Genomic DNA, 26249 nt, shown 5'->3' on the forward strand with positions numbered 1-26249 from the left:
AGGGACTTCCAAGGTGGAATTGCTTTGTATAAAGAAAATGAAAGATGCATGGAAATCACAAACAAAATATCTATTCATTAAATTTTCTTCATCGCATTTAGTTGTATCCCCAAAAATCTGTTCATCGTGCTGATGTTAAATGGTTTAAAAGAACAACCTCAGCCTTGCAAAAGAAAAAAGCAAGGCATGCTGGGACATGCCCCAGTATCAGTGTGTCACAACACCACAGAGAAGGTTTGAGTATTCTTTCTGTTCTGTCTCTTTATCTCTTTCTCTTGTGCTGGTATATTTTTCCCTCTTTCTCACATTCAGATGCGTGGTTGCAGATGTTAGAAGAAGAGATTTATATTGAGTGAAATGTAATCATGCTTTTTTTTTTTTTTTTCTACCGATACTTATACAAGCTGTTTTATCTTAACTTCAGAATCATCCATAATATCATCCATAGTATTAAGATTCTCTGCCAACTAGGATCAAGAGTGAGACCAGACATAAGATGGATCGTCATGTCTTGCTCACTATTGTCAACAGTGCAGTCCCAAGATCTATGCAAAGCGTGTTCTTATGTCACCTAAATGTGAGAGGATGTATGCAGTGAAAGGTTTTTCAGCTTCTTTTGGAATGTGGCTCAGTCTATCTCCACAATATCGCATGAAGCCTTTGGGCTGCAGGCCAACATTCCCCAAAGAGCACCTGGGTGCATTTGACCCATCTCTTCCCCAGATTCCATCCGCAGGACTGAATGATTGAAGTTTTAAGAAATGCAATAAAAATAATGGTGCATTGCCTAGACAGAGTGCATTTTATTCACTAAAAGTGACATAGCTCCGGAGTTATGTGAAATTCCAATTTTTATTACCAACAACATGATTGTGAGTGCGATGTGTGATACAGATTGTAGCAAATACTGAGTAACTTACATTAACTTATTTGAGTTTAAGCCTTCTGTAAAGCTGCATATAGCTGAATTGAGCTTGTTTCATAATTGTTAAACATTTCAACAAGTTGATGAACTAATTTGAAATAACTAAATTAAGCTTAATGATGACATGTCTTCTGTGAAGTTGCTTTACAGCAGAAATTGAATGTGTTTTATAATTGTCATTGTTATTAATGTGATGCTGCTTTGAAATTATCTGTACTGTATAAAGAGCTACATAAATAAATGTGACTTGTCATTTTAGGCATACAATTGCCAGTTATTTCTGTGATCAAAAATGGTTCCATACGGAGCCACAGCAGAATAAAGTTTATGCTTCTCCGAGCCACATGCAGTACTGGTTTAATTCTAGAAAGAATCAGTGCTCAGTGACACACATATGAAGCTATGATTATAAACTTCATAAGAAACAATGCCATCTAGAGAACTTTGTGTGCATGCAGGCTTGCATTTAGTAAAAAAGACACCAATCCCACATTTGCTGAAATGCTATAAAATTACATCTAAGACCCCCTTTCGTTATCCTGATTCTGTGCCACCCAAGAAAAAATTCATAAAACTATAAAAAACCACTGTGAGAATGTTTCATAAAGATGGCTCATAGACAAGAGCGCAGAGTGTGTTTTTATTGTGCTCTGTGGTTTGTTCTGCTCCATCAGTATGTTTCTCATCTCTGTTGCAGGCAGTGCTACCCATCATAACAGCAGTTTGGTTAAAGACTATCGTTATCCTTAATCCAGGATTTAGCCTGTGGCTCCATCAGGGCTAGGGCTGTTTGTTGTTAAAGTTAATATCTATTAAATAAACTAAAGTAGCATAGCATGAGGCAACCCACTTCAACCGTAAACTCAAGTATTTTTCCACCCCTCTTTGTTATGTATGAGCTTTGTCTTTCTTTCTTTAAAAAAAAAAAAAAAAAAAAAAGAAAGTTGCATAATTGTGTGAATATATGTTGCTGAGCTAGTCTTTTGTATGTCTCTTCATCTTTCACGCACTGGATCGTTCTAGACTGATCTCTGTTCTGTGACTGATGAGCACTGTGAGAGCATATAAAAGGGATTGCTGTGCCTGAAGGGGGAGAAGCTGCTCTGTATTTTCTGTTGTTGTATACCCATAGCTAACTTTTAATGTTAATATTTGCCATAGCATGCAGTCGTTTTGTCTTCTTGCTTGCACTCCATTTGTGGATTGAAAAAGTTTTTTAAAAATTAAAAAATAATATTATAACTGATGTTGCAGCCCCAGCCTAGATGGGGTCCTATAATTGGGAATTATATATATATTTAGCCTTTTGGGTTTTTTACTTTTTGAGGCTTAAAAATATAGTTATCTTGCTAATTGAATAATATAACATTATACTTACATGTAATGGGAAACGAGAAACATTTGAAATCAAAACAGAAATAAAGACATGAGACAATATTCTTGATTCCTTGGTGCCCTCATGTGGCCACTATGAGATCTACAAAGTAGCCTAAGATTGACAATGAGTGACGTCATGGGGCGAATTCCAAACGGGGTTTTTTTTGCGCTCTTGAAGGGCACTTCGGGAAGGGGACTTCATTTGTAGGGATGTTCCAGACGAAAGTAAACAACTTAATCTTTTCACGAAGGGCCCTTCCGGAAGTCCGTTAAAGAAGGAAGCATGCGATGGTCACTTCACGGAAGTGATTTCTGTTTGTGATCATGTAATCCGCGGTTAGGAGAGCTTGAGATGCTTTTTAAAGTTCCAAAGTTGGGGTTGATTTCGAGTTAACATAAAGTAAATAGAATGGGCTAATTCAATTTGTCTATTAATGTAAGGCAAAATATTTTTCGTCAGTGAAGGAAATATGATTTAAGATGATAGTGCAAGCAAGTTTATTTTGAAAAAGTAAAAAGTAAAAGTAAATAAGAAACAATTAGGCAATATTTGGATTAAAAGAAGAATAAGAAGAAGTAGGCTATTTGCAACAACTGATGGAGTGCTGAATGCTGCACCCATGCTGCACGCGCAGCATTGTCAAGGTAACACTTGGTCAGTAGTTTGGCCACTTGAGAGCAAGTGCACGCGACAGAAAGTAAGTGCGCAAGACTGTCCAGAACTTAAATAAGCGCAGTTCCCTTAACGCACACTAAATCCACACTTCTCGAATACTACCTCGGTTTTCAAGAAGTGTATCCCATTATGCATCATATTGTGGAAATAAATCGCAAGACTTTTTGACAAGATTGCGAGAGGTCACGGAAACCTTTCCAACTTAAGTTAAATATGAATAATAATGAGATATTAAATATAATTTGGTTGTAAAACAAAATGCTACACGTTTTATTGCTGCATCGATTAGTATAGTTGTTTTATACAACATTTGGAACTGCCTTATATCACAAATTATTTACTTTTTATCACAAATTAAAATTGTCCTGTTCTTGGGACTACTGAACAGACATTTAGTTCAGTAAGTTGATTTTAAAATGCGAAGTATTTAAAATTAAAGTTAAAATAAAGCTACGTAAACCCTTGCATTTTTACAATACTATAAGTGTGTCCCATCAGGTAATGAAAGGTTGTTCACACACTTGTGGTCTTCATCCTCACTTGAACACTTACACAGGAAATACGTCATAGAATTAGTCAAGTAGTCAAGTGCAAAAACTTCGAGTATGGGTATTTGGACAAGGCTAGTCACTTCCTTCAAGGAGTTCCAAACGCTTATAGGAGACAGTAATGCCCTGCACCAGTGGTGAAGCTACTATTTTCAGCTGTGGCCCACCAGTGAGAAGCAAGTAATTTTCCAGATGAATGTTATTTAGCAAAATATAATAATTATAAATATATAGTTTCACTATAACTTCATATATGTGCTTTAAAATATATTTAATATGAGTTTTCATGGTGAATTACTTCAGTTTATGAATTTTCCCTCTTCCTATAGGTAGCCTACCTACCATACGCTTGTCAAAATAATGTTTGGTCAGTTTCAGTTAGTCCCACCCACAATTATGTTAATTACCAGAGGACGCGCGTGTTTGAAAATAGTGTTAAATTTGAAAGTTGAATTTAAAAATAGTAAAACAAACCTCATTCAGAATTTAAAAAGTATATATTGGATTTCCCAAATGAAATGTGAGTCTTAGGACTGAATCTGGACCGCCATACAAACAAAACCAGACCAGCGGGTGATGGATTTATAGAAACTTCTGAGCCAAACGTGTTTAAAGCATCATATTACAGTGTTTGATCCGCTAAATAGATCTGTTGAATGAACTGCATACAGTCCTCGATATCTACTGTACTCTACTTTGAAAGCGAATTGAGACACTTGATTATGAGATCATCTGCGAAGATGATGATCTTCAAAGACCACACTTCAAGGGCTCTGCCCTTCGAACGGAGTAGGGCATAGTTTGAGTTTACAGTTGCAATATTGCATGCCTGATGGCCGTTTTTGATCAGTTGGTCCAAATGTGTAGTATTTTGGAAAGCAGTGTCTTAAAATGGTAAAGAAATGACATCATGTTAGATTTCTGTGTGTAATGCACAGAAATGTGTTTAGTGTCTTGCAAAACAATGTGTGATGTTTTGCAATAAGTGGGAGGCTGAGAATGTGCTTAGTCTATATTTGTGCAGATTTGGGTTGCGGTTTTACTCTTTGAGTGTCAGGTTTCACTAAATGACAAAAATTAAGCCGAATAATATTTTTTATATTTTAAATTCAATTAAATTCATTTTTTATATTTGATAAGATAACACCAGTGTGATTAGAACATTCGTTTGTAGTCATATTTTAAATTTTTATGACATTATGACATTCACATCTGGTACTCAATCTGGTTTATGTAATAGGTTAGCTACATTAACATTAGTTTAGCCCATCTCCCATTATAAATCAACTTACATGATCTATAAAGGTACAAAAATGCAATCACTTACACATATTTGAGAATTGAGATAGGCATATTTCATGACACACTTAAGAAGTTTGGGAATATTTCAAATAAAAAAGGAAAAATGCATAAAACATAAGCATTCTGTTGTGTGTCAAATGGCATGCATGTCAACCCCCCCCCCCCACCTCCCTTGAAACTCCTTCAGTCGTGTGTCTTTGCTTGTGCCCCCTCAAAATAATAAGTGCATGACACCCTTGATTGATAGCAAGTTCATTTGATGCAGGATTGATCTTTTCACTCATAACTGCAGACATACGGTATAATGTGCCTTAATGCATAAAGCATTTTTTATATAAGCATTTATTAGTTTGGAGTGATCATTCAGTATCTAATTTCTTTTTCATGAAGATATCTAACATTTAACAAATGCCATCTGTTGAATGCATTATAGTTCTTCTCAGTCACACAGGGTGTGTTTCCCAAAAGTATTATTAGCCAACTGTGGTCGCAAGTTCTTTAAAACTCGGTAACGACAGAACTTCCTGGAAACGCGCTATTGGTACATTTCTCAAAACAGTTTGCACAAACAGCAGCACTCAGTGGAGTACACATGCAAAAGCCTGTAACTTGATCAAAATCTTTCGTTCGTCTAAGTTTTTATGTCAACAAACAATGCCATCAGAATAACAAGTCCTAGTGTCATGTTGTCAATAGGCCTACAACAGTGTACTCTGTAATTATTTCCTGATTTACCCTATGGCTATGGTTTCCAAGACGATGACTGAAAATTCACAGGTCTGCATCTTTTCTGCATGACATTTGGTCTATAACAATTTCAACAGTACAAATGTACACATTACTGTATGTAGTATACTAATTATCATTGTCTAGGCTTTTGACAGTGATTCATTGCATGCATTTTCAAGTGGACAGAGATAAAAAAAAAAAAAGAAGGAACAACTCTGTTTATAAAAATACCCGTGTACGTGTGGACATGGGCTAAGTTCTCATCTTGCCCACTGATCTACATTCATCTTTATATAGATCAGTGAATTTGCCATTATGATGTCATCTAGTGACATTTACAGTAGCTAACAGTTTTAGCTACTTTCAACTGAAAGCAATTGGCAACACTGAAAGGAGCACTGATAAGTGGCAAATTTGCTATTACTGGACTGAAGCAAACTCTTTGGTGCAGAATGAAGCCAACTATAATCGATGGAGATGTACAGTAGCTGGTGAGCTTTCATACTTTTCTTTTGATTGAAATGTGATTTTTTTTTTTTTTTTTTTTACTATACATTATATCATTCTAAGAATGTATTTGAACATTATTGGTTTGTGGGTTAAATGTAATCATCAAATTCTCCAAAATAAAAAATAAATAAATGTATATTTACTTTGTAAATGGTAAATGTTTTAATATATGCTGTCTGTTTGAGTTATGGCAATTTAAAAACAAGGGTTTCAATTCTGTGCCTATTGACTGTATATACCTGTGCTTGCTCTTATATTGGTGTGTGTTTTTGTTGTTAAATGTTTTTCACCTGACTGAATGAACACTACATTGAACTTTCAAAATAAAAAATGGAAAACAAGTACAAAAGTGTGGTCAGTGATTGAAATCCAGTTGAATTGTTCTTGTAGTGGGCTGTCTTTTGGGAGAACTCTGAACATTAAGGTACCTTGCAAAACAGTAAGGATCCAATTAATAGATACTTTGTAGTTCCTACCAAAATGTTAAATTAGCTCTATGATAGGACTTAAATATTTTCTATTTTGTATTTAATAAATCCATTGTTTTGAAATCCCATTGACTGCTGTACATTTTTGACAGTACAGATGTGGTTACATCAGTTTCAGATATTACCAATAACTGTTTTACCCAAAAACTTTAGTTATAGTAGCCGAAAATTATTTATAGTGAAACAAACTTATTGTTGTAGATTAATAATGTGGGCCCTGTGGGGGCATAGTGAGGGCTTCCTAGGGGCTAAGTGAGGGCTGCCCATGCAGGGCCAGCGCTAAGTGGCCAATGTTTGGACAATGAGCAAAGTCTCAGAGGATTGTTAGCATGGTATAGCAATGTATGACTGCATACGTTTGTGTGTTATATGCATCTTTACAAAGTATATGTGACCCTGGACCACAAAACCAGTCATAAGTTTCTCGAAACTGACATCTGAAATAGTAAGCTTTTCATTGATGTATGGTATGTTAGGATAGGACAATATTTGTCCGAGATACAACTATTTGAAAATCTGGAATCTGAGGGTGCAAAAAAAAATCTATATACTGAGAAAATCACCTTTAAAGTTGTTCAAATTAAGTTCGTATATTTACAGTAGGAAATGTACAAAATATCTTCATGGAACATGATCTTTACTTAATATCTTAATGATTTTTGGCATGAAAAAAAAAATCATTAATTTTGAACCACACAATGTTTTTTGGGCTATTGTAACAAATATACCCCAGCGACTTGCTATAATATTAAACATTACAGGAAGTATACACTATTACAGTACAGTGTACATTGACAAAACTTACAATTATTTACTGTTTTTTTTTTTCTGGGTGTGCCCATTAGAAAATAAAATAGTGTACTTTTTTAGTACTGACATCACTGTTAGAAACAAAATAGGTCTGTGAGTATCTTGTGTGATCAAACCACTAATGATGCATTACTTATATAATCATTTCACTTGCCCCTGTGTCAGCCATTAAGGACCCATTAGTGCTCTAATTATCAAACAATATTAGTCCTCTTTATTTGTACTAATTTGAGTTTTCTTCAGCCTTCCTAACACTTTCATATGAGTCATTATGAAGATGTTTGCAATCAGCTAACTCCATTTGAAACTGTAAATTCTAATTCAAAACACACTTGAGTTTTTCAGAATTTCTTTTACATGTGGTCAAAATGTTACTTCATATATACTCCTGATAATATTGCACGACATGTTGAGACTTGACAGCAGCGCACCGGACTTCCCCAAATACTGTAACTGTGAACATGAGTAAAAATAGTTTTTAAGATCTCATCAGCAGATTCCACTTATTCATTTAGAGATGCTTAGGTGCATTTCTGCTGTAGACATAATTTGCATGTTACAAGCATGGCCGTGGTTGGGGTTTGTGGGTCAGGCTGTAGGCCATGTTTGAAATGGTAGTTCTGTTTATTTATTTGTGCTATCTACACAATGTTTAAGCTTTTTCAAGTTTGTAGGTGTCGAAGTACAGAACCGAATAATCAAATGTAAAATAGCACTTCATATTCTTCGATGTAAAATAAAATATACAGTCAAACCAATATGTATTTAGATTTCTCATATTATCACAGTTTATTTGCAATAGTTTATAATAATAAAATAGAACAAGAACTGTCAGAACAAATTCAACTTGATAATATCAGAGATAAAACGGTGTGTAATGGATAACAATCAAACAAAACTTCAGACAACCATTAGCATGTCAATATTTACACAACTATCAATACTTTGTTGACCAATTAGCAAGCAATGCCCAATTTTGTTCAGTCTGTGGTTAATTAGCAATTAAAGAAAAAAAAACTTAAGCAAAACATGGTAGTCTATAGTACTTTTTGGGGTATAATATGTCACAGTTCGCTTTATTTGGCTGTGGATTAATTCTTATTAAAACTACAAAGTAATTCAGACAAGAGCAGTAAATTATAAATGGTCTTTCTTTCATTTTCTTGGATTAACATTCACATTTAAATTAGGTGTAGTTACTTTAAGAGACAATGCATCCATTATAATGATACACATCTGATTACTTTCTCCACTGTTTACTTTCACGTTACACACAACCGAGTTTTTTCGAACATACTTTCCAAGACAGGTATTTTGACATCATTTTGTATGTATTTGTCAGTACAAGAGCAAGAAGAGGCAAATTCAGTGTTCAAGGATTTTGAGACGGTCTGTCTGCGTGTGCCCTATGTGTATAGAACACTGCGTGTCGGTGCTGAATTAGGCTTTTTCACATCTTTTTATGTTTGCAAGGTTAAACTGCAATATGTATTTGTTTGTTCAGGGGCAGGAGGATGTGAAGGAGAGCTCGGTTCGAACACAGAGAGTGAGTAGCCTATTCAGTTGAGTTTTTCTGCGTCTTTTGTGTTTGAATGCTTTAAACTCTCTTGAATGTTTAAATTGGCAAGACTTAAAAACATGTGAAAATGATAAGTTTTGTGACTTGCAGAAGTGTCTTGAGCGTATTTTTAGGCTGGCCTCGGCAAGTCGGTTGAGATTGCCGGCCCTGGTTACAAGATCCACTATGAGTTGTTGTTATAGATAATTAATATGAACATGTTATTAACCTCATTAAACAAACAGTAGAACAAGCAAAACCTCTTTCCTGTTTATATATCTGTCTGGTTTTTATTGAATACCTTGATCCAACATGCACTGTTTTTGCTAGAAAAAAGTAATTGATTTCAGCTTATAAATACACAAATTAACCATTGCTCTCACAATTTTGGAAATGTAATTTTCTGTAAGGCTATCTTCAGAGATAAGGCTACTCAGAAAATAGTTATTTATACTCATGACAGAATTATAAATGAGAGTTTGCCTAATTCAACAGCCAGAAGATAGCATGCAAATGAAATTAAACACGATAATGTCTCAGTCCAAGTGTCAAATGCACAGAGGAGAAACCCTTTGCCAGTTCAGTATCTGAAGTCATTTTTTATATGGTTTATGTCGATCTGCTGCTTCCTCCATTACAAAACCACTGAACAACAGAGTGATTCAGGGAGTCGCTAATCATTAAGATGCTTTCAGGGCCGTGGGTTGATTTCACAATAACAATGGTGGGTCTCAGTGCTTTTTTTTTATGTTTAGCAGTGTTAAAATTTGTTTATATTCCCTTCCTTCTGATTATAGGACATGGGAAAAACATTTCCGGCACTTCCAGAAGATTGTCTTGATGGTTTTTATTAATTAGCAGAAATTTGGAGTTTATTGAGGCAAAAGTAGTACTAAATTGTGAGAATTGGTCCCCAAACTAAAGTGACCATAAATGTTAATAAAAATGTGTGTGTATATATTTAGCCCTGGGAAAGAATGTGGGCAAGTTAAAGATAGTTTTTCCAATTAATTTGTCCATACTCTTTTATTAACATGAGACTGAATAATGGTCTAGCGAGGTCCCAGGTCACACATTTTTTGGAACCGCTTTAAATTCCTAATGGGAATAACTACTTCTCTTGAATAATGATAAACAAAAATGATTACTAATCAAGGGCAGTGAGCCAAATTACCATCTTAGAGGATTCTACTGTGCTCACTGCATGTAGGGGAGAGTGGGGTCGAAAGTAACGTGGGACAAAAGTAACAAAGCGTTTTTCTCAGAGCCTCTTACTGCATTTGCATTCCAATCTATGACAGCATGTTCAACACGCAACCCTTTATGGAGCTGAGAAATATCACATGATTTCGTCATCGTTTTCCGCAGTTAGGTTCGTAAAACTGTTTTCGAGTACAAAAAGTAAATTATTGAAGCGGTAATTTTTTTTGATTAGTCGTGTTGTTTTTTTTGTTTCATATGTCACAGTAATGATCAATCTACAGGTTATTTAGTGCTTTAACACATCCTAAAGTTTGCATTTTCAAAATTTTTCAGTATAAAAGTAAATCAGGTTTAAATGTCAGGAGTTTCTGTCGGGACGAAAGTAACGATTGTTACTTTTGTCCCGCTACAGTTACAAGAAGTATTTATTTTGTTCCGGTGCATGTTATACTGTAAATTTCTGTGTCTTGCATTATTTATTAAAATGTTTATGTCATATTATACCAAAAGAATATGTCAAGAGTGAACGTCAGATAGACAGACAGAGATCTGGTTTTATCCAGATGTTTATGAGAGGGCTTTTCTGGACAGAGAGGAACATCACTCTGTCACGGTTCATGAATTCACTATCTCTCTTTCCGTCGTGTGCTGTTGTGTGTGTGTCTGTGGGCGTGGTCACTGATCAGCGGTGATCAGCAGCACCAGCTGGATTCTGTTTGTTCCCTTTATAAGTTCAGTAACCTGTGTTTCATGTTGTCAGATCGTTGTACTTCCCGGTGTGGTCCTGTACCTGTTCCCGTGTCTGTCTAGTCGGTTTGGATTCCTCGTGTTGTCGTTGTTCTTCCCTGGATTACCACTCAGCACTGGATCACCGAGCACCGTCACAAGGATTACTACACTGACCGGAAAACCATTCGAGGGATCATCACTGGATTGAGCACCACCACCAAATGTCCACTGAAGTCCCTGCGTCACTGTTCCACCCTGCCTTGTGTCCGCCCGCCTGTGCTTCTGTGTTACTATCGTCATTGTCTTTCTGATCTTTGTGCTGAGTTAATAAATAGCGTTTTGCATTTACATCCTGTTTCTGTCTTACGTAACAGAACGATCTGACAGTTATGGATGTAGCAGGCGCTACGACGTGGAATGGATGGATAGCAATCAAACAAAACTTCAGACAACCATTAGCATGTCAATATTTACACAACTATCAATACTTTGTTGACCAATTAGCAAGCAATGCCCAATTTTGTTCAGTCTGTGGTTAATTAGCAATTAAAGAAAAAAAAACTTCGGCAAAACATGGTAGTCTATAGTACTTTTTGGGGTATAATATGTCACTGTTCGCTTTATTTGGCTGTGGATTAATTCTTATTAAAACTACAAAGTAATTCAGACAAGAGCAGTAAATTATAAATGGTCTTTCTTTCATTTTCTTGGATTAACATTCACATTTAAATTAGGTGTAGTTACTTTAAGAGACGATGCATCCATTATAATGATACACATCTGATTACTTTCTCCACTGTTTACTTTCACTTAACACACAACCGAGTTTTTTCGAACATACTTTCCAAGACAGGTATTTTGACATCATTTTGTATGTATTTGTCAGTACAAGAGCAAGAAGAGGCAAATTCAGTGTTCAAGGATTTTGAGACGGTCTGTCTGCGTGTGCCCTATGTGTATAGAACACTGCGTGTCGGTGCTGAATTAGGCTTTTTCACATCTTTTTATGTTTGCAAGGTTAAACTGCAATATGTATTTGTTTGTTCAGGGGCAGGAGGATGTGAAGGAGAGCTCGGTTCGAACACAGAGATTGAGTAGCCTATTCAGTTGAGTTTTTCTGCGTCTTTTGTGTTTGAATGCTTTAAACTCTCTTTAATGTTTAAATTGGCAAGACTTAAAAACACGTGAAAATGATAAGCTTTTGTGACTTGCAGAAGTGTCTTGAGCGTATTTTTAGGCTGGCCTCGGCAAGTCGGTTGAGATTGCCGGCCCTGGTTACAAGATCCACTATGAGTTGTTGTTATAGATAATTAATATGAACATGTTATTAACCTCATTAAACAAACAGTAGAACAAGCAAAACCTCTTTCCTGTTTATATATCTGTCAGGTTTTTATTGAATACCTTGATCCAACATGCATTTATTTTTTTTTTTGCTAGAAAAAAGTTACTGATTTCAGCTTATAAATACACAAATTAACCATTGCTCTCACAATTTTGGAAATGTAATTTTCTGTAAGGCTATCTTCAGAGATAAGGCTACTCAGAAAATAGTTATTTATACTCATGACAGAATTATAAATGAGAGTTTGCCTAATTCAACAGCCAGCAGATAGCATGCAAATGAAATTAAACACGATAATGTCTCAGTCCAAGTGTCAAATGCACAGAGGAGAAACCCTTTGCCAGTTCAGTATCTGAAGTCATTTTTTATATGGTTTATGTCGATCTGCTGCTTCCTCCATTACAAAACCACTGAACAAAAGAGTAATTCATGGAGTCTCTAATCATTAAGATGTTTTCAGGGCCGTGGGTTGATTTCACAATAATAATGGCGGGTCTCAGTGCTTTTTTTAAGGTTTAGCAGTGTTAAAATTTGTTTATATTCCCTTCCTTCTGATTATAGGACATTGGAAAAACATTTCCGGCACTTCCAGAAGATTGTCTAGATGGTTTTTATTAATTAGCAGAAATTTGGAGTTTATTGAGGCAAAAGTAGTACTAAATTGTGAGAATTGGTCCCCAAACTAAAGTGACCATAAATGTTAATAAAAAATGTGTGTGTATATATTTAGCCCTGGGAAAGAATGTGGGCAAATTAAATAGAGTTTTTCCAATTAATTTGTCCATACTCCATACCATATATGACAGCATGTTCAACACGCAACCCTTTATGGAGCTGAGAAATATCACATGATTTCGTCATCGTTTTCCGCAGTTAGGTTCGTAAAACTGTTTTTGAGTACAAAAAGTAAATTATTGAAGCGGTAATTTTTTTTGATTAGTCGTGTTGTTTTTTTTGTTTCATATGTCACAATAATGATCAATCTACAGGTTATTTAGTGCTTTAACACATCCTAAAGTTTGCATTTTCAAAATTTTTCAGTATAAAAGTAAATCAGGTTTAAATGTCAGGAGTTTCTGTCGGGACGAAAGTAACGATTGTTACTTTTGTCCCGCTACAGTTACAAGAAGTATTTATTTTGTTCCGGTGCATGTTATACTGTAAATTTCTGTGTCTTGCATTTTTTATTAAAATGTTTATGTCATATTATACCAAAATAATATGTCAAGAGTGAACGTCAGATAGACAGACAGAGGTCTGGTTTTATCCAGATGTTTATGAGAGGGCTTTTCTGGACAGAGAGGAACATCACTCTGTCACGGTTCATGAATTCACTATCTCTCTTTCCGTCATGTGCTGTTGTGTGTGTGTCTGTGGGCGTGGTCACTGATCAGCGGTGATCAGCAGCACCAGCTGGATTCTGTTTGTTCCCTTTATAAGTTCAGTAACCTTTGTTTCATGTTGTCAGATCGTTGTACTTCCCGGTGTGTTCCAGTACCTGTTCCCGTGTCTGTCTAGTCGGTTTGGATTCCTCGTGTTGTCGTTGTTCTTCCCTGGATTACCACTCAGCACTGGATCACCGAGCACCGTCACAAGGATTACTACACTGACCGGAAAACCATTCGAGGGATCATCACTGGATTGAGCACCACCACCAATTGTCCACTGAATTGCGTGAAAACAGTGAATTGCGTCACTGTTCCACCCTGCCTTGTGTCCGCCCGCCTGTGCTTCTGTGTTACTATCGTCATTGTCTTTCTGATCTTTGTGCTGAGTTAATAAATAGCGTTTTGCATTTACATCCTGTTTCTGTCTTACGTAACAGAACGATCTGACCAGTTATGGATGTAGCAGGCCCTACGACGTGGGATGAGTTCGCGGCTCAAAGCATCGCAATAATGGACACCCAAGAGGAGAACATCTCTCTCACAGGACGGGTGGGCCAAGCGCTTGTGACGCAGGTGTCCTAGCTCACCCAACAGATACAACAGCTAAGAGTTTCCACTGCGCCGCCCACACGTCAACTCAGCCCCCTCCACCAGAGCTGCGGCCGCGGCGAGAACCAAGACTGCCTACACCAGAAGGATATGCAGGTGAACCAGAGTTTTGCAGAGTTTTCTTGACCCGATGTTCTATGCACTTTGCATTACAGCCACAGACATTCGTTCAGGAACAATTCAAAGTGGCGTTTGTGCTGACGCTGTTATCAGGCAGGGCGGCTCTCTGGGGAACAGCGGTGTGGGAGAATCAAGACCCATGCTGTGCCTCGTTCCAGACACTCTCCGAGGAGATGAAGAGTGTTTTCGATCGGGCGGTGGTGGGTAGGGAGGCGGCTAGACTACTCGCCGATCTCCGCCAAGGTAAAGGTTCGGTGTCTGTATATTCCATCCGGCTCCACACCCTGGCTGCAGAGTGCCGATGGAACGAGGAGGCGCAGTGGGGCAGATTCCTGGGTAGAGCTTGGCTTTCCCGGGAGGAGAGAGAACGGTGGAGGTCCCAAAGACTGTGCCTATACTGCGGGAGGGCGGGCCACTTCATCCACTCGTGCCTGTTAAAAGATCAAGCCCGGTAGTAACTATGAGGCTACTATCGGGTGGGATCTCCTCCGAGAAGACCTCATCCTCACCATCATCATCTACTCTCCTTCCGGTAAGACTAAGGTGGGCAACCAACACACACGACACCCATGCCTTACTGGATTCGGGGGCAGAAGGTAATTTTATGGACTTGGAACTGGCTCACCATCTTCACATTCCCATCACCCCCCTCACGTACAAGATTTCTGTCAGTGTTCTTAATGGACAACAGCTTCCCAACATTTCACACGCTAACCCATCAATCTCATCACGTCTGGCAACGACACCGAGACAATAACATTCCTCCTCATGAACTCACCTCTGGCACCCTTCGTACTTGGTCATCCTTGGTTCACACAGCATAATCCTAGAGTTGATTGGGGGCACAATTTTGTATCCATGTGCAGTAACATGTGTCATGAGTCATGTCTAGTGTCTGCATGTTCGTCTGTACCTGTGTCTGTTTTTCAGGAGGAGGCAGTGAATATATCTAAAATGCCAGAAGAGTACCAGGACCTGAGAGAAGTGTTCAGTAAGTCTCGTGCTGCTTCTCTTCCTCCACATCGTCTCTACGACTGTGCCATAGACTTAGTGCCAGGTGAGTCTCCGCCTAAGGGCAAGTTATATTCACTTTCTGTTCCAGAGAGGGAGGCTATGGAGAAATATATTTCTGATTCTCTATAGCATCCAAATTCATTAGACCTTCCTTATCTCCAGCAGGGGCGGGGTTCTTTTTTGTGGGGAAGAAGGATGGGTCTCTGCGACCGTGCATTGATTATCGAGGGTTGAACAACATCACGGTAAAGAATACTTATCCTTTGCCGTTGATGTCTTCAGCTTTCGAATGATTACAGGGAGCATCCATCTTCACAAAATTGGATTTACGTAACGCTTATCATTTGGTTCGCATAAGGAAGGGGGATGAATGGAAGACCGCATTTAATACCACCAGGGGGCACTTTGAATACTTGGTTATGCCCTTCGGGCTATCCAACTCGCCCGCGGTCTTCCAGGCACTCATCAATGACGTGCTGAGAGATATGGTTGATCAATTCATATATGTTTACCTGGATGACATATTGATCTTTTCCTCTTCTCTTCAGGAACACGTTCAGCACGTCAGACGAGTGCTTCAGAGGTTGCTAGAGAATGGGCTTTTTGTCAAGGCAGAGAAATGCGTTTTTCATGCACAGTCCGTTCCCTTTCTAGGGTACATCGTCTCGTCTGAGGGAATGCGTATGGATCCTGACAAAGTTAAGGCTGTGATAGATTGGCCAAGTCCAGATTCCTGTAAGGCCCTACAGAGGTTTCTGGGATTTGCCAATTTTTATTGCGTTTTATTCGCAACTTCAGCCAACTAGTCGCGCCCCTGACTGCTTTGACCTCCCCCAGAACGACGTTCAGGTGGTCTGATACAGCAGAAGCTGTATTTGCCAAACTTAAGAGCTGCTTCGGAGGGGACGCGGATTTCAGTACCTGGTGGACTGGGAGGGTTACGGTCCGGAGGAGAGAAGTTGGGTTCCTGCTAGAGACATTCTGGATCACTCCCTTATCGATGATTACAATCGTTGGGTAAGTCCGTCGGGGAATGCCAGGAGGCGTTCTTTGGGGAGGGGGTACTGTCACGGTTCATGAATTCACTATCTCTCTCTCGTCTAGTGTGCTGTTGTGTGTGTGTCTGTGGGCGTGGTCAATGATCAGCGGTGATCAGCAGCGCCAGCTGGATTCTGTTTGTTCCTGTACCTGTTCCCGTGTCTGTCTAGTCGGTTTGGATTCCCCGAGTTGTCATCGTTCTTCCCTGGATTACCACTCAGCACTGGATCACCGAGCACCGTCACGAGGGTTACTACACTGACCGGAAAACCATTCGAGGGATCATCACTGGATTGAGCACCACCACCAGTTGTCCACCGAAGTCCCTGCGTCACTGTTCCACCCTGCCTTGTGTCCGCCCGCCTGTGCTTCTGTGTTACTATCGTCATTGTCTTTCTGATCTTTGTGCTGAGTTAATAAATAGCGTTTTGCATTTACATTCTGTTTCTGTCTTACGTAACACACTCTCTGGAAAGCTGCTAAATCACATTTACCTTAGGTATATTTAGGTTTAGGCATACTTTACTTTAATTTGCAGTGTTTCCAGATGTTTTAATGCACATTTTGAATTGATGCATAAAAACAACTGGATGGAAACATGAATAGGCCCACTATTACATTATGTTTAGAATTTATGTAATTCAATTTTTATATTGTTCATTCTGTTGAAAAATGTTTGATAAAAATACACTGAAATAAAAATGTTTAAAAAAAATCAAGTTTGTACAATCGGGTTTTGAGACATTTGATGAAACTTAAATTTAAAAGGAAAATATGAAAATGTAATTGAAATGTTTTTTTTTTTTGCAAAAGACAAAATATGTTTGTAGTTACATATTAACAAGGTCATAGGCAGGTATACTTAATAAAAAATAAGAGTAACAGAAAACAATCTAGCTTATATTGTTGTTTTACTTTTGACCCACCTGTGTGTAACTTTCGTCCCAACCGATGGGGTCAAAAGTAACAATGTGCAACTTATGTTCAAAGTGAAATTATACTTAAGTCTTTCTACATTTCTACAAAATACCACATGGTATTGATAGACCACACTTCCCAGTTACTGGCCACAGCAGAAATATATCTCTGTCTATAACATTATCTTTTAAAATTATTATTATTTTTTTTTTATGGTACTTTCGCCCCTGCTCTCCCCTACTTTGGACTTGGTTTTCCAGGTTTTGACTGAACAGCATAAAACTTTGTAGGTCCCTGGTAGAGATCTACTTTAACGAGTTACCCCTAAAAATAAAAACAGAGAAGAGATCAGCAAAACAAAGCAGAGATTCGTCAACTATTGGTTTGAACTTTTCTTCAAAGTACCCCATGCCTGTGCGTTTTTTCGTCCAATCTCATGAAGAGGTGATGCATAGCTGCGTAACTTTAAATTTTATTAATACTGAAAACTAAGTGTTATCACAGCGTTCTCTGGAATAGTACAACCGGGGTGAAAATAGGAAGTGACAGCGGGAGGTGTGACAATGTGTGAAATATATAAAGCTGAGAGCTGAAGGCTTGGACGATCAGAGCGCTGCTTTCGAACGTCACATTCACCGGGAACTACAAGGTATGATAAGATATAAGTGTAGTTTTGCTAATTTAAAAGAGTTGTTAATTGTTAAAGAATAAGAAAAGCACGCGTAAAAGCGTTTTTCATGTGTCAGAGACTAGAATATTTTGGCGTCACTCGCAGGAGACCGCGCGCTATCTTGTTATGATGTTCACTGTGAGCAGATACCAACCAAGAGCAGCAGAATTATTGTTATAAATATCAGTTATCGACAGTTTTTAGGTGTTTCGACATCGACTACGATATTTTAATGTCGTTTGTTCTGCCTATAAGGTGAAGATGCAATATTGACACATGTAATGCTGGAAAAGCCCAATGTGTGATTCATATGCAGTAAAAATAAAAAATCCAATAGACTGTAATATTTAACTTAAAAGTAGGCTACACATGAACAATTTATTATTAGGGAAAAACAAAAAATTGGATGTAATATGAATAAGTAATGCTATGTGATCTATGGTCCTGCTTACAATTACGAGTTGTGTTATTGTTACTGTAAACAATTATAGGGAGGCCGGGGCTAGTTGTCACAGCGTTTGTAGGCATATATCGAACAACTAGACTAGAAAATACGCTAAGAATATATTCAGGTAAATGTCTGCTATATAATGTTGTCACTGTTTTATTGTGAGACATTGTATAATTTGTTGAAACTGTATACTGTATTGTATTGTTGCTGAAAAGCTGCAGGTTCAATTGAGTTTATATTGCTGTGACCCTCTCTGTGAAGACAAGGCTAAAGTCTCAAAATCTATTTATGAGAAAACAAGCATCAAAGTTTGATTTCAACCATTAATTTTTACTATGATTTCGATTTTTGACATGGTCTTAGTCAGTAATAAATATATCAATATCACATTTTTAACAATGTTCTTGACCTTATGAAGGATGATTTTATATATAAAAGATTAAATCACCAACAAAATAACTTTAGCTTGGTTTTCACAGACAGGGTCATATGCTGTGTAGTGCCGAATGTCCCCTTTGCATGTCACAAAGGGTAGCAGGGTCAGTGAAGTGCCTGGGTGGAACAGCAAAAATTTTCTCATGCTTTTTTGAGGTCAAGATAACTTATAAATAGCTTCTACATTATTTCAACATTATATACTGAAGAATCATAAAATATAACATAGAAATGCTGAACAAAAAGTACTTGATAGTATCTGGCATTGTAAGTCATGGTAAAAACATATTTTGAAATGATATGGTGGCTGTGGTTTTAAAAAAAAGTTGCACAAGTTCATTTCCTGCTTTCAGTAAGAGATTGCAGATAGACATGCAACGATGAGAAAAAAACTGAATGCTTTCTAGAACATGAGTAATAAGATTTACTGCTCTCGATGCTCGACTCACATATTTCTAGTTAATAAAAGTGACATGTTGAACTCTAAATACCAAAGTATAGGCCAAGAAATTTACTGAAAAGTGTGTTCTGTGTGAACAGCCCCCCCCCCCCCCCAAAAAAAATAAAATAAAAATTAAAGGATGAAAGTGTAAACATCATGTTTTGTGACAGTATCAAACATTGTCCAAACCAGTGTCTGAGTTCAGGGCAGGACTGTTAGTTTGGTCAGCCAGTGGAAGTCAGGGGTTAAGGTGTTTGGGAAACATGTTTGAAAACCGTTTCAAACTATTTCAGTTTTATTATTTCAATGTGGTGCAGAAACTTTACTTCTAAGGCAGCACTTACCATAAAAAAAGAAGTCTAGAGAACCATTATAATCAAGAGAGGGGGATACTACCTCCTCCATCTCCAGCTCAGCCAATATCATTTTAAGATGACTACTTCAAAGTGTACTAGAAGGAACCAAATTTAATAGTATTTTGCTTTTTGGGTCTGTTTTGTTCTCAGGAGCACAAGATGACGACTCCTACCACTAACTTTATGACTGTTGGAAATAACAGCCCTGCCAAGACATTCCTTGACTCAGATTTTCGTTACACTCTCTTTCCTATATTCTATGGACTGGTCTTTCCCTTGGGGTTGATTGCCAACTGCTACGCTCTTTATGTGCTGCACCATATGCGGGAGTGTAAAGCCATGAATGAGATTCGGATCTACATGACCAACTTAACTGTTGCAGACCTGCTGTTTGTGGCCGCTCTACCGTTCTGGATTGACTACTACAATAATCACGGCCACTGGAGGAGCAAAGAAGCCCTCTGTCGTATCACAGGCTCCCTTTTCTTCATCAACACATACTGCTCTATTCTCTTCCTTGCTGTCATCAGCATTAACCGTTACTGGGCCGTTACCAGGCCGCTGGTAGCTGCTTCTTCTGACTGCTGGAAACGTGGAGCAATCATCTCAGCGCTCATCTGGGTCATCACTCTTGCAGCTTCAATTACATATCTCACTAATACGGGAATCCAGAAGGACAATAACATTTCTCGCTGTTTTGAGGGTTATCAAAATGAGGAGGAATCTAAAATAAACACAGTGGCCGCCACCCACTTCATCATTATTGCCTTGTTCTTTCTTGTTTTCTTGATGGTGATTGTCTGCAACATTTTGATTGCTCGAGCTCTTCTAAAGCAGCCCATCAGTCAGCCTCGAGGCAGCACAGGAAAGCGTCCCGGTGGTACTAAGCGCAGAGCTTTGAGGATGCTGTGTACTGTCATAGGCGTCTTTGTGATCTGTTTCCTCCCCCACCACGTGGTGCAGGGTCCCTGGGTGTTGTCTGTGCTGCACATGAGGAAAGAATGGAAAAACACAACTCACCAAAGATTAAACGATGCTCACCAGATCACCCTCATGCTTATGGGGCTCAACTGCCTACTGGACCCGCTGGTGTATTGCTTCGCCACTACAATGTTCCGCAAGTACATCCAGAACCATTTCACAAAGGTCAAGCAAAGCAAAAACTGTTCACGCAACACATTAAGCACAGCTATGTCACTGAAGAGCAGACATCAGAGTGAAAAATCAGAAAACTGCTGAGAAATATTTGGTGTCTGCTTATTTTAGCCAATTGTAATCTTATATACTGTAGCTTAGAAAACTGCTGAGAAATATTTATTGTCTGCTTATTTTAACCAATTATAATCTTATATAGATTTAGATTCTGGTGGAAATTAATTTCAGTTCCAAATTAGGTTCTGTTTGGATTCTTAAAGGAATAGTTCATCTAAAAATTAAAATACTGTCATCATTTACTCAACCTCATATTGTTCCAAAGGTATGACTTTTGTTTGTTTGTTTGTTTTAAAAATTATTATAAAAATGCCTTAAACAAACCAGTCAAAATCTCTTCTTTTGTGTTCCACAGGAGTTACCGTGAGACTGGGCAAATGATGACAGAACTTTCATTTTTAGGTAAACCATCCCTTTAAATGGAAAACAAATTATTGACATGATCTTCAGTTGCTGCCCCTGGCAGATAAATGAGAGAATTCCATCTCTTCAAATTGTTCAATGCATATGATAAATAGGGGTGTGACGGTTCGTATATAACCGTGAGACCGGCGGTTATAGTTGAACACCGTCATTAGAACTCTATAACCGCCAAAACCGTGTCATTAAAATATTTTTACAAACATTTTTTAGATAGGATCATAAGATGCGCAATATATCGGGAGACATGGTTTTTACCACTTAATGAAGTTTTGTAAATCGTCAGACATGATATTTACCACTTCATAAAATTTTGCTTTGTAGAAAACCTTTCTTAAAAACGAATTTCGTTTTGTACAAATTTTGTCTTAATTTTAATAAATGTTTCATCAACCAATTGCGTGTATTTTAATAAATAAAAAGCAAATATAGCAGACAATGATAACAGACATGGAAGCACCAGCGCGCCGCGTTCACTTGCACTGCACTGTGAACTAGAGCGCATCTCATCATAAATGAAACTCAGCGTAGGCCTATGCCTCATACATTAGCATTAAATATCTTTGCTGCATCCTTTCTAGAACAGACAATGGCATTTTTTTTGCGACTCGCATCAGCAAAGCATTGCATGGCCATAGACCGCAAAACAATCAGCGGATGGCGGGCGGGTGCGGCTTTGAAATTTGCTAAAAAACGTTGGCTCGGATGATGAGTTTTGTGACCGATCTCCTTAATAAATGGAGGTCTGAAATCTCTGCCCCTTTACCGATCAGAGCGCGCGCTGACACGGAGTTAACCCCCCCCCCCCCCCCCCCCCCCGACAGTTATGTTATGAACCGTCACATTTGACTAACGTCATAACCGTCATCACCAATTCTGAAACCGGCACACCCCTAATGATAAATGCTTTATATGCTGAAATATTAAGCTTCTTCCACCTGATATTTGATTCATGTATTGTCATATTGTCTTTTAAAGAAAAAAATCACCAAAAAAGGAATGTGCATGATGCCTTTAAATGTTTGCACTTGTGTAAGTGAAATATCTATATTAGTTTGAAAAGCATATTATCTGTAAAAGGGTTGTTATTTTTGATAAGATGTGGTGTAAATTCTTGTGTTAAACAAATGAAAACATGATGTCATATCAGTAGACAGTCTTCTCTAGAATAAGGATGACAAATGAGCCAAGAGGATGCTGTGGTAGTTCTGACCAAACCAAGAGGTGATAAGAACAGAAGACAGCTCAATTGTTATTTTAGACAATGCAGATGACAGAGTTACACTGTCTATCTTAAATAAGGGAGAGATTCTGGTGCTGCTGAGGAGTTTGGAATACCTGGAATATAAATTGCTCTTCGTCAAATGGTGGCTAGTTGATTTCTGTCTCATGTTAATATGACAACAAATATTTATTGTACTTACTACGTTGGTTGTTTTGAAGTAGCTCTGTGAGGAGCATTCCTGTGGGCCAGTTCTTATGCCACAAAGGAAACCCAAGTATTATTTTGCACTGGTTTGATTTCCAGAATGGGGAACTTGAACCGCACACATCCCCTGGAAATGTGCACTTAAACTTTGAAATTACCAATAAACTGCCCTTTTCTTGATCTCTTATATATTTTTACAAGATATATCTCTTTCTTTTTATATGTAAGGATTTGCAAATCCAGACTTTTAAGAAAATATGTGTTTAAATTCTGAGTAATATCTTGCATTTTTCTATTGTTTAATTAACAAGGTGTATACATGACCTTGGAATTATAAGGTTGTATTTGACATTTTTGTCAAAATTTAGTTATTCACATATTCTTATTCAGGGACAACTTATTTATATTATGTGATAGATTTTATAATGTTCTGTACATTTTGGGACTTTTTATTTAAATAAACAACAAAGTTGTATCTATACAGTCGAATGGAATGCAAAAACATTGAAGCTCAAAACTACTCGGAATGCAGATAGAACCTTATAATTCCAAGGGGACGCTGTGTGTTTTATGGTGGTCCTTTAGACAATTATTCAATCATCTTTATTTCCTTGTTGCATTAGCACATTGTAAAATAACATAATTCTTGTATGACAGCTGCTTCTGCTGAATCTTTCTCAGCAATTAACTTCTGCATTAAGCAGGAAATTTTGCAAGATGGTGTTATACGGTACTTTTTGTTAAAGTTATGAAAGTTATCTTCTGTGGAATGTAAAGGAGATGTTATGCAAAAGCTAGGGACTTGGGTTTTCATCCATTTAGTGGAAGTGAATAGTGACTGAATCATCTCTTTCAATGTATGAAGTGCATGAAGGATAGATGTAATAGAAAAACTTCTGGTCTCACATTCTATCAACTGCAGATGCTTTTATATGCTTATATTTCAATATAAAAACAATGTATACATTTCAAATGGTCATTGATGTTTGCTTGTGAAATAAGGCTATGTATGTCATTCAAATTAATCAGCACTGAAAAGGCAAACTAATAATAAAAATAATAACAATAATAAAAAAAATGAACTGTGTGTTTTTGTTTTCTGTGCATTCAACTTTATATTTTGTTTCGATAGATTATGATTACTGTATATATATATATATATATATATATATATATATATATATATATATATATGTGCAATAATAAGCTATTTTAGAGTTCAGCATTCATGCATACTGGGTTTCAGGTTCAAATCATCATCGCGTGCATCAGCGCCCCCAGTGGTGACTTAAAATAGTGGTCAGCGATTAGTCTTATGTTGCTACATAAGTACAATAAAAATAGTCAGTCAGTATACTGTAACTTTATACTTAATTATGTTTCCAGGGGTAAAATTATGTTATGATATTTACTATATTTACAAAATTACATAATTCCCATAATCACTGGGTTAAATACAACTTTAAAGAGACTGTTCACCCCGAAAGGACATCATTTACTAATGTGGTTCCAGACATGTTTGGGCTTTTCTCTGAATTTCTGAAAAGATATTCAGAAATGATAAGTCACTGTATGCAATTGGTTACAGAATCTTCATTTTTGGGAGAATACTCTCATTAAGATCTACAGTGGTGGAATACCTTATGAAAAATACTGACCCTTTTTGCCTCCAAAACATGATTTCATTTCATAATGTTCATAAAACATGCAGATGGTTGCTCTGAGCACAACAAATATCAGATGAAGTGAGTCGTACTGTTTTAATCCACTTTTAACTTTAATATTTGGTATGTCCACATTTTGCAGCAATTACAGCAGCACATCTCTCTGGCATAGTGTCAGTATATTTCTTTAGAACTTCAACAGTAATGCTGAAGCAAATCAAGCCAATGGGTTTCTTTTGAATGCACAATAGATCTGTGCAGTTTATTTTCTAATTCGCCCCATATTTGCTCGATGGTGTTGAGGTCCAGACTTAAACGGGGCCAGTCCATCATTTTCAATATTCCACCAGATTTATTCCATCGCAGGTAATTCCAGCAAAAGTTTGTTTTATGGGTATTGTAATAAGCAGTTCATCAGTGAATTGAACAATAAACAATCAAAACAAATGATTTGTAAGAAATGTTTATCAAGAGGCAAACAGTATTTTTCTTCAACATTTTAAAGTGAAGCTGTAAAACAAATTACTCTAAAATTTAAAACCAGATTCCTTCCTTCTGAGGGACATTCTCATTAAATGCTTCCCTGATTAGGAATTTTTCCTCAAATCACTAGTTAATGAAAATGTCACAATAAATTAGTCTATGGCCATTCTCTGGATGCCCACAAGTGAGCAAACTGTATTTTCTTTTGCACTTGCCACACTGTATAAATCTAGACTGTGTTGTTTTTTTGAGAAATACATGGTTTTCTGTGTGTGTTTGTGTGTGTGTTTGTGTGTGTGGATAAGTTAACCAGAAAATAACAAAAATACAACAATAACAACAATAATAATATATTAATCATGTTCTGTTAGCTGGATTCAGTTACATCAAAAGATCAGCCAATGTTTATTAATTTAATTAAAACCTGTCAAACAACAGCTCACTAAATAATTATGTGAAATAAATAATAATGTATAAAGTCTTTATGTGTGTGTGTGTGTGTGTGTGTGTGTGTGTGTGTGTTGTTTGTGTGTGTGTGTGTGTGTGTGTGTGTGTGTGTGTGTGTATGCGTTAACACAATTCACTCACACTAAAACCAAATTACTTTTTGTTGATACTTACAATTTATTTACCAGACTGGTGTTTTTATACATTAGTGTAAAATATATACCCTTAAAACATTATAAAAAACATTATAAAAACATTATAAAAATCTTACTGAATATCTGATGAACAAAACGTTCAAAGGAACAGCATGTAATTGAAAAATAATTTTTCTGTAAGATTACAAATGGCTTTAATGGCTTTTTTAATTAAATCATTTATATAGGCTATATATATATATATATATATATATATATATATATATATATATATATATATATATATATATATATATATATATATATATATATATATATATATATATATAGCCTATATATATATATATATATATATATATATATATTACATAATTAAGGACAGATCTGATAAAAAAAATAAAAATAAAAAATGCTGAGACTGAAATATGTATAATTATAATGAATACTGAATAAATATAAAATATATTTATTTTTAATAAAACCATTTAATTACATTGAACGAGCCAGTTAAATAAATTAAGATACATAAATAATTTAAAAAAAAGATATCAAGGTGTTCATCAAGGTGAGGTGGAACACAAGACTGAAGTCAAACTCAATGAGCAATGCAGAAACTCATCCTTCTGCAGGTGGAGAGAACAACGAGCAGAGAACACCGAGAATAGCTATACGCAACGAGACAGGCAAGAAAAAGGAAAGCGCAGAATGAAAGCGAGACAAATTAATTTGCTTTGTAAAATCCCTTCAAACAGTTGAACTGAGTGTGTTTTTACTAAGACACTTATTACAGCAATCAAT

General features: G+C 36.9%; 1 protein-coding gene and 1 long non-coding RNA gene across 11 annotated transcripts; both read left to right on the forward strand.

Moving 5' to 3' along the window:
• Positions 1-5804: 5804 nt before the first annotated feature.
• Positions 5805-16806, forward strand: LOC127975874 (uncharacterized). Of its 8 annotated transcripts, none has more exons than XR_008157645.1 (6): positions 5805-6048; positions 8870-8911; positions 10887-15374; positions 15494-16066; positions 16169-16348; positions 16436-16806. It is a non-coding gene; the product is annotated as an uncharacterized LOC127975874 (long non-coding RNA). The 8 variants fall into 8 exon arrangements; XR_008157641.1 differs by having other exon boundaries at positions 15986-16066; XR_008157643.1 differs by having other exon boundaries at positions 10887-14293; positions 15248-15374; positions 15494-16348.
• A 994-nt stretch (positions 16807-17800) lies between these two features.
• Positions 17801-23780, forward strand: ptafr (platelet-activating factor receptor). Of its 3 annotated transcripts, none has more exons than XR_008157816.1 (3): positions 17801-17936; positions 19792-21118; positions 21209-23780. XR_008157816.1 is itself a non-coding variant. In XM_052580928.1 (3 exons), exons 2-3 carry the CDS (start codon positions 19801-19803, stop codon positions 21218-21220), a joined length of 999 nt encoding a protein of 332 aa, XP_052436888.1. In that variant the 5' UTR covers positions 17801-17936; positions 19792-19800; the 3' UTR covers positions 21221-23780. The 3 variants fall into 3 exon arrangements, 2 of the variants coding, with proteins under 2 accessions (XP_052436888.1, XP_052436887.1); XM_052580928.1 differs by having other exon boundaries at positions 19792-20787; XM_052580927.1 differs by having other exon boundaries at positions 19792-23780.
• The last annotated feature ends 2469 nt before the right edge of the window (positions 23781-26249 follow it).

The sequence above is a fragment of the Carassius gibelio genome, chromosome B17, assembly GCF_023724105.1.
Source record: "Carassius gibelio isolate Cgi1373 ecotype wild population from Czech Republic chromosome B17, carGib1.2-hapl.c, whole genome shotgun sequence".
NCBI classification, from domain to species: Eukaryota; Metazoa; Chordata; class Actinopteri; order Cypriniformes; family Cyprinidae; genus Carassius; species Carassius gibelio.

Coding starts and splice junctions, on each gene's coding strand:
- ptafr (XM_052580927.1), top strand. CDS start 19,801: ATGACGACTCCTACCACTAACTTTATGACTGTTGGAAATAACAGCCCT.